Source organism: Nanorana parkeri, unplaced genomic scaffold (assembly GCF_000935625.1).
Source record: "Nanorana parkeri isolate BGI_ZX_2015 unplaced genomic scaffold, ASM93562v1 scaffold14, whole genome shotgun sequence".
NCBI classification, from domain to species: Eukaryota; Metazoa; Chordata; class Amphibia; order Anura; family Dicroglossidae; genus Nanorana; species Nanorana parkeri.
Window position 1 is genome coordinate 1,490,973 of NW_017306282.1, and position 9,840 is coordinate 1,500,812.

General features: G+C 43.3%; 1 protein-coding gene across 1 annotated transcript in view; it reads right to left on the minus strand.

Moving 5' to 3' along the window:
* CRY1 (cryptochrome circadian clock 1) overlaps positions 1 to 3,715 on the minus strand; it is a 38,525-nt gene extending 34,810 nt beyond the window's left edge. The window contains 1 exon segment of the mRNA XM_018558151.1: positions 3,525 to 3,715. Within this exon segment, the coding sequence (XP_018413653.1) occupies positions 3,525 to 3,682 (158 nt within the window). The 5' untranslated portion in view covers positions 3,683 to 3,715.
* Positions 3,716 to 9,840: the final 6,125 nt, after the last annotated feature.

Sequence of the window (9,840 nt, forward strand, 5' to 3'; positions counted from 1 at the left end):
CCCCTATATTAAATGATAAAACATTTATTATTACCCAATTTTTTGGTAAAATATAAAAGATGGGGTCACGTCGGGTAAAAAGACACTAAACATGTCAAGCCTTAAAATTGCGTGCGCGCGCGAAACCTCAAAAAACGATAATACCCAAAATTGGCCATAGGCGACGCTTTAAAAGCTGTTACCGCTCATCAGTTTAGTGTTATCAGTGATTGATGGCCCTAAAATGATTGCTCTCACTGCGACGTTCACGGCGATATGTAACATGTGTAGCGCAATTGTAATTTTTGCGCGCTGGGGCACCGGACGCGTATTTACGTTTATAGGCGCGTACACGTGGGGGTGGGAGAGTTAAACATTTTGGGGGGGTTTTTTCCCCTTTTTTTTATATGTGACTTTTATTTTACTTTTTTATGTGTTACTTTTATTTTTTTTTATTTATATAAATGTTTTTGCACTTATTGTTATTGCTATTATATAGGGGGATAACAACCCCCTATATAATAGCAAAGGCACACTGACAGGTCCTCTTTATGGAGATATTAGGGGTCTCTAGGACCCCTCTCTAGGGGAGCCGCGAACGAGCACATATAGGCGATCGGCGGGCTATGGTCCCGCTGATCGCCTATATGTGAAACACCCGGTAACGGGTGTGCGCAACGGTCGGGTCTTTTCTGCCCGTGCGTGCCCGCTAGGGGGCGCACGCGAGCAGAAAAAAATTGCCATCTGGAGACGGCAACCCGCAGATGTAGCAGTGCCGTCCGTCCGTTTTTTTACTACGGGCGGACGGCAAAAGGTTAATCGTCGCCTATGGGCGTTTTTTTGCGATTTTGCGGACACACTCAATTTTAAGGCTTGCCATGTTTGGTGTCTATTTACCCGACGTGACCCCGACTTTTATGTTTTACTAAAAATATGAGTAAGAATAAATGTTTTATAACATAACGTAGGGAAACTGTTTTTTTTTTTACATTTATGGTACATTTTTGAATGAAAAAACACCCCCCAGTGGTGATTATATACCTCCAAAAGAAAGCTCTATCTGTCCCCAAAAAATTTTAACATAAATTGCAAGGCTATAGTCCGGTCATGCTGACTGGTGACATTTTTGACTGACTGATGAGACACCATCAAATTTTTCAAGCCCGGTATATGGTAAACCCTGCAATCCATTAATAATCACATCTCAAGAAACAGGTATAACTTTTTTAGAATGTCTGTTTAAATTGGCTGAATACTTCTCTTGAGAAGTGAAACCAGTTACCACTGGGGGAAAAAAAGTGCAATGCTCTGACCTTGACACAGATTGAGCTTGCATCAAGTATATCTCATCTGAGAATACGATCAATAAAAGGCTTTCCAGAGGTGCCCAAGTTGACTAGTTCAAAAGCAACTTTACTATAAATGCAACATTATACTAGAGCGTCATTGTGGAAACACCGGATGTTACACAATGATCATCCTGGACTCACAGCAAGCCAGCAGATCCATTTATATAATGGTCATGCTTTACATCCAACCATGAATTCTTTGCATCTGTCCCTGCTACATCGAAGCTTACAACCCAATATCTCAACCGGTAAACCATACACCCTGAAAGGTTTCATTATACGGTTATCTTTAATTATTTTCCTGTTACACCCTTAAACTATAACCACATGAAGAGTTAGCCCCGTGCCTGTCCCCTTTAAACACGTCTTGAACTAACATATCCTGAGCTGAGACTGCAGTAGCAACTGCTAAAAGATTCTGTTTTGGACAACACATAGCTCAGCACATTTGTAGACTTGAGTGGGTAACAAAAGCAAGAGCACAAAAGCATGTTATACACTTTTACATAACTCGGAATGGCTCTTCCTACACGTCACATTCTGCAGCTGTAGGGGAGGGGGGAGCGGTGTTGCTGCAATCTATCTTGCTCTAACATTTACTTGATGCCAACTGCATATGCTTACAACTGCCAGATATGTAAAAGTACGCTTGGGCTTCCAATCCCAAAGATACTTAGCTGTTGCCGTTTTCTTCTAGGAGGTGGATCTTTGCCATGGCTGGCTGCTGTTAGAAGGGTTATGATTCAGAGCAAGCAAGCAAGCAGCGCTTTGATGACTATATGCACACTTGGTGAATCCATTGGTTTGGAAACAGCAACGGTGCCAGAAAGCACACGCCTACGGTCAATATGACTGGCAAGGAAGTCCCGAGTTTTTAAAACATGAAGTCAGAGCTTCTTACTGCAGTCAATGGATTATTTCAATGGCCTATATAGGTTAAGTTATTTATTAAGCCATCTACTGCCTATCATAAACTACATTATATAAATACTGAAAATGATATAATCTGAAAATTGATGAATATGTAGACTGATGTATAAAAGATAGAAGCACCACTAACAACTGGTTGCACTCAAAATATTGCTTTTCATTTTTAACTTTGCTACAAATAACAATCAGCTCAGCTCTTTCTTCATTGGAATTCCAATGTTTCCATAACCTTCAGATTGTGAATAAGGTTCTTGGGGATTGACTTTGGGTCCCAGTGTGCCAACCCTAATAGGGTTCTTGAGATTTGACTTTAGGTCCCAATGTGCCAACCATAAATAAGGTTCTTGGGGTTTGACTTTGGGTCCCAGTGTACCAACCTCAAATGAACGTTCTCAAGACTCAACTACGGGGTTTCAGTGTGCCACATCTAAAACATGAAGCGCCACCTTTTGCAGTCCCACCCCAAGAACAAAGCTAACACTTGCAGAATTATGCTTAACCAATTACGTCTATGGTATTGCACTAAGAGTTGTAACCAATCAACTTTGTGTCTAGTCGCGTCAGCCCAACAAACAATGCTGGAGTGCGTGGTAATCCTTATTAGAGACTGAAAAGTCAATGTCAGTACATTTAGTAATAATAAAAAAAAACAACAAAAAACTGTCAACCATTCTTATTCATACGTTTCAAGCTGTGTCTGAGGACCAGCAGAGGTCCATGGACTTGTGGTTGAGGAACACCATCCCGGAAACTGGCCATAACTTAGTTAGAAGCCAATGAAGTACAAAGATCAGTAAGCCATAACTACCAGAACTTTCTGTACTGGGGTCAGGTTGCTAGGAGTTATTGCAATATGCATTACCTCACAGCTCTTTCCAATTTTCTTAGAAGATAACCCTGTATGGGTCAAATCTTGAAAAACACCAATGACCACAGCTTTAAAGGGAACCTGCAGCCACAGGTGTCATGATGTCACATTTAAAAGGGGCAAGCTCCACAACCATCACCTTCATCTTGGCTTAAATCAACTAAGAAGCTCTTAACCTGGAACGAGCACACAATCAGACAAGTTTTAAAAAAAGTCTGACCTCCCAACCGACATTATTTTTCCACATCTCTGACTCACCAATTAGCGGAGTCAGGGTGGCGATGCCAACCCATAGCCTGCCCTTTTGGAAAACTAGGTCAACCATGTAACTTGCCAGCCATGTTTCTATCCGTACAGGTTCTCTTTAAAGCCATGAAGCGGGGCAGGGGTTTCCTTACCTCCACCTGTTGATTCCCACATTGGAAGATCCAGCAAACCAGGGATCCAGAATATAGACACAGCGGACGCTGTCAGATCCTTGGATACATTCCCTCAAAGCTGGGTTGTCGTGGAGCCTCAGTCCCTTCCTGAACCAGTGGACAGCATTCACCCCCATTGTTCTGGGGTTTTTTTGTTTTCCTTTTTCTTGTATAAGGTTCCCCTAAGTATTGTCAGCAGGGGAGAGGGGCACTAGAGTAGGAGCCCCTGAGAAGGAACAAAGATGGTAGATGATTAAGTCCAGAAGAAGCTCATGGTATCCATCTGGAGGAATTGGGAGTCAGGGTACAGAGATGGCTGGCAGTGGGGCTTCACCCTAGGCGGTCCTGTGGATAGGGGTAGTACAGTGGAGGCTCTGAGTGGTGATGAGAGAAGAACACCGGTCTACTTAACATGGTGTGCGCAGAGGCGCTGAGGGGTCCAGCACAGATATCACCGCCACCTGCGTCTCCGTTTGTCTCAACCAAGTGCGCACTTCTCGCATCAGCACACTGTGCTGCACGTCACCTAAGCCCCACCCCCGTGCCAGGATTGGTCGCGACGGCGTCACGTGCTTAGGCAGCCCTCACGTTTCTCTAGCGTGTTCTCCTGGCCGCCCCCTCCCCTCAGAGCTGGCAACTCCGTCCGCAGTTCCGTCCTCGGCGACGCCCGCTGGTCACCGTCTGCTTTCCCCCCAGAGTCCCAGCTATTCCTTCATGGCACCGTGGGCGCTCGTCTGTCACCGGTGTGTTGTGGCTGGGGACGTAGGGGCGGCCGAGGGGGAGGAACCAGCCGGCCCTGTGATTGGGATTGGGCCGCGCTGGGCAAATTCCCGGATGAGCACGTTGCACAGGGCGAGGGCGGCTCGGGGCTGAGGGAGCCGCGCGGGAGCGCGCACACACTCACAGATGGCAACGGGTTTGGGCGACTGAATTCATACCGGGCCCCCGGCGGCAGTGATGGGCTGTTCAGAAATAATCTTTGTGTCAGACGGTCTGCTTTAATCCCCCCTCCTCCTTGTTGCTATAAGTAGCTGGCAGTCTGTTGGTTATATAACCCTAATAGAGGACACACCTGCCCTAGTTCTGCTGCACAACATGGCCTGTTTACCCGATGGGGTAGAGGGGGGTGTTCCTACATGGGAAGGGATAAGGGCAGCTACAGGGGAAATGGGGGCTGCCTGGACGGGAGATGGGGAGGGATGCATGGACAGGACACTGAGATTGAGGGCTACACCAATGGATGTACACAGGAGGAAGATGATGGGGCATCTACACGGGAGGACTGCAGGAGAAACGAGTTGGGGGCCCTGGAAAGCAGCCTGAAAGAAAAGTAAAATGTCTGAGTGATTATTAAGCTTCCTGCTGCCCACGTAACTGCCTGTGTTCTCACTCGGAGGCTGCCACATATATGTCCCTGTGTTCTCACTCTGAGGCTGCCACATATATCTCCCTGTGTTCTCACTCGGAGGCTGCCACATATATGTCCCTGTGTTCTCACTCGGAGGCTGCCACATATATGTCCTTGTGTTCTCACTCGGAGTCTGCCACATATATGTCCCTGTGTTCTCACTCGGAGGCTGCCACATACACAGTATGTCCCTGTGTATACCTACTTGGAGGCTGCCACATGTCCAGCCTGTGTATACCCCTTAATTACTAGGTCAGTTTTCAGTGCTGTGATACTTTGACATTTTCTCACTTATACAACATTGTGCACAAATAAAATTTATATCATGACAGCGCTTTTTTTCTGGTGGCATTTAATAAGCCCTGGGTTTTTGGACCAAACATTGGGGTTTGCTTGCTTTCGCCTTTAATTTCTGTACCTTTGGAAAACAATCCTACAGTCATTGGTGATCAATAGCACCTTAAACCCCCCCACCCATAAAAACCTCTCACAATCATTGGTGGTCGGTGGTACTTGAACCACTTCAAGTACTGACATGTTACATCCCCTTCATTACCAGGCCATTTCTCAGTTTTTAGCGCTGTGCAAGTTTGGCTGAGAATTCCTCTGTTACGCAACAGTGTGGCAAAATAATTTTTTTCATTTTTTGGGGACAAATGGAGCTTTCTTTTGGTATTTAATAACCGCTTTTTAAATTACGATGTAACTAAGTCTTTCAGTTAAAAAAAACACAGTTTTTCTTACTTTCATTTATAAATGATGGCAAATAAGAATGTCAGGACAGTATGAAAACCCCTGAAATGACCCCTTTTTGGAAAATAGACACTCCACTATGATTTTTTTTCCTGCACATTTTTGGAAATTAAGAAATATTCTGGTATTGAGGGGATTAAAACATGGAGCTGTGATTGTTTCACAGTGATCACTGTTGTAAATGCAAAAGCATATGCTAATGTACTGTTATGTCTTTTGAGTTGTAGATGGCGCTGTAGTGCAATGCTAGTCTGTATGTTTATGCTTATCTATGATATACACAGGAAGTTCTCTCAGTATGCTGTATTCTGATGTAATATTCTACTAAGCCAGTGAAACTTAACTCAGCATTCCTTAAGTTTTCAGTGCTTCATCTAAACACAACACCAACAGGTTATGGGCTCAGGCAGTAAACAGAACAGTAAGTTGACCAGAGGTGCATCCAAGCTACTGAAAGATGGCAAGTAGTTCAGATATGAAGTTTGCAATCACAAAGCTCAACAATAGCAGCTACCAGCTATGGAAGTTCAAGCTTGAAATGCTGCTAAGCAAAGATGACTTGTGGCAAGCACTGAGTACAGACAGACCCAGCAATGGACCTGGGGAGGAATGGGACAAGAAGAACAGGCAAGCAAAAGCAATGATAAGTCTGCTAGTGGAAGACGACCAGCTTATCCATATAAGAAAATAAAATACAGCTAAAGGTATGTGGACTGCATTTACAAAAGCTGTATGAGCGTTCAAACCTAAACAGTAAACTATATCTGCTACACAAGCTATATAAGATGAAGCTAGAAAAATTCCATCAAATGTGTAAACATGTTAATGCCATGCTGGAAATCATAGAACAACTACACGCAATTGGAGAGGAAATTAAAGATAACCACCTGGTGGCATTACTGCTATGCGGCCTTCCAGAGTTATACAATGCTCGTATTAATGCTCTAGAAACCAGACCTGAGCAGGAACTAACACTAGAATATGTCAAAGGAAAATTAATCGATGAATATGATAAAAGGAAAGAAAATATGCACAATAAAGAAAACAAGAAAGCCCTTAAGGTGCATGAGAGTGCAAAGCAAAAGGAAGCAGAGCGTGTTTTACCTGTAAAAAGACTGGTCACCTGAAAAAGGACTGTTCGATCTGGAAGCCGAGCAGCGAGAGGCACCCACGAGAGAAAGAACTAAGGCAGCTACAAAGGAAACTGCAGGCACATCATGAAGTGACTCAGAACAGTACACCATGCAGATGTTGTATTGACACAGGCGCAACAAATGACATGACCTTCTTCACAGAACTTGATTTCAGTGCAAAGAACAAAGTTCTCCTAGCAAACAGGAAAGGTATTACTGCGGAAGGTAACAGTCAAGGATTCTTGAACTGCATCACAGTGTCAGGGGACAAGCAGAGTAACCTCGCGAAAAAATTTACTGTATGTCCCAGACCTAAAAGGAAGCCTTCTATCAGTGAAAGCACTTGCTAATAATGGTCTCACAGGTCAATTCCGAGGTGATAAATGTACAATCTAAAACAATAAGCAAATCCTTGCAAAAGGAAAATTGGAACACCTATACAGATTCATCACCGCAGATGAACAAGTCAAGACAGCCACTCATAATCCACACAACAAATGTATCCACCTATGGCACAGACAACTAGGGCACTGAAACCTGGAAGCCATAAGAGATATTATAAAGGAGAGTCTTATCCGAAGATATAACCGTACTGCCTTGTCAAATGTTAATGACATGCAAAGGCCACTCGTACTCCACTTCCACAGGCCACTCATAGAAAGACAACCCTCCCCATGGAGCTCATACAGAGCGATGTGTGGGGACCAATGAAAACTCCCACATGAGGCGGGAACAGATATGTACTGACTTGAAGAGTTTAGAGCCATGTTTAGCAACAAATTTCAACATAAACCAGAAATTATACACACTGACAACGTAGGGGAATACATCAGTTAGGAAATGGAATGATATCTCAAGAAACGGTATAGTACACCAGACCACCACACCATTAATTCCTGAACAAAATGGTTTGGTGTAGTGGAACGGAAAAATGGCACTCTTATAGAAACTCCATAAAAGCATCTATACAGATTCAAGCAATCAGCAAGAATGTGGAATAAAGTGAATGGCCAGATGCCAACCTACAAAAGCATCTACGGACTCAAGCAATCTACAAGAATGTGGAATGAGAAAGTGAATGGCCAGATGCATGCTGTCAGGTGCCAACCTACCCAACAAGTACTGGGGAGGAGCAGTCATGACTGCAACATACCTACAGAACAGACTACCATTAAAAGCAAACCATTTGAAATGTGAAATGGATCAAAGCCTAGCCTAGGCCACATTAGAGTCTTTGGATGTAAAAGCTTACGCCTATATTCCAAATGAGAAGCGATCCAAGTTGGAGAACACAGCCATTGGAGGTATTCTGGTGGGCTATAGTGAACAAAGTAAGACATATAGGGGGTGATTTACTAACCTTAACACACGCACGCACCAGGTGGGTGTGATTTTCACACAGCAAAACGTATTTATCAACCAAAAAGTCTCTAAAAGCATATTTCCACTAATGCCATATATGTAAAAATCATGCACATGATTCATATATAATGCTGCTTCACAGTTTAGACAAAAATGGTTAGCTCATGCATTTACATTCCTGCATTCATCATAGTTCGCAAACTAAAACAAAACTTGGAAATCAAAGAGCTAGGGAACATTAGTCACTATCTGGGAATTCAAATAGAGAGCAAAGAAGATGGAAGCTATCTTATCAACCAAAGTCAGAAAATTGCAGAAATTTTGGAACAAAATGCAAAGGAAGTAAAAACACCTATGGAACCAGGCTACCAATAAAGCAATGAAGCAAACAAAAACTTGCTTCCCAACAATTACATGTACAGCAGAGCACTTGAAAAGCTACTATACATTGCCACTGTGACAAGACCAGACGTAGCATCAGCAGTGGGCATACTCACAAGAAAAGCTGCAGCACCCTGTCAGCAAGACTGGCCGCACTGGCTGCTGAGTGTATTCTGAAGTGCTGGTTATAAACTGAAATCCAGAAACACACATCCACCTCCACGTGTTTATTTTACAATACAGAGGTATTTAGACCTGTGTTACAGAATGGGCTACCAACACACTGGAATGGGCAAAAAGAGAACATGAAGCATCTCCTTCCTGCTGAATAAAGCTGGAAGCGGGGATGATTAAGTCACTTTCGGTTTCTGAGATGTCATTTCCTTGCTAGAGAAGCCAGGGAAGAGGCTGATCAAGCACGGTCTGTGCTTGATCAGCTTCAATGGGCAGCAAGGTGACATAGACCCCCTAATGTCTCCTTAAAGAGTTCCTGCCATCACTCAAGTGCTATCACATATGGGGCCTCTGAGTCCCATAGAGTTTGGAGAAGGCAGGAGAAGTGAACAATCTAGGACAGCATAGCCGAGCTGGAAAGTGAGCTGAATTGGAGATTTGTTTCCAAATCTGCTATTTTGTCCTAGATTGTTCTCTTCTACCTTCTCCAAACTCTTCACCCTTTGGTGAATAACCCTGTAAGCCACGAAGAATTAAGGCAGTTCTGAAGGCTAAGGGGGTCCAATCCGGTACTAGCAACGTATACCTAATAAAGTGTCCGGTGAGTGTATATTGTCATCCTATACAGGTTCCCTTTAAAAACGAAGACTTTTAACCCTTTCGCTGCCTAGGCATTTTTTTGCACATGTTATAATCCACATTTTAGGCCAGAAAAATACTTGAAACCCCCAAGAGTTATCTATTTCCTGACAGCAGAGACCCTGTAGAATAAAATGGCAGCCGTTGCAAATTATTACATCGCATGATTTTAGTGCAACTTTTTATCAAACCCAATTACAGAAGTTAATTATAGTGTTCAAAAACCACAATAGAATACCCCATATGTTTTTGTAAAATATAAAAGATGAGGTTATGCTGAGTAAACAGATACCCAACATGCCAAGATTAAAAATTGCGTGCACTTGTGATACATCAACAAAATACAGTACTCCAAATTGTCCATGGGCAACGGTTTAAAAGCCCATACAGGTCATCAGTTTAGAATTAACTATGAATAATTGCCCTAGAATTATTGCTCTCACTC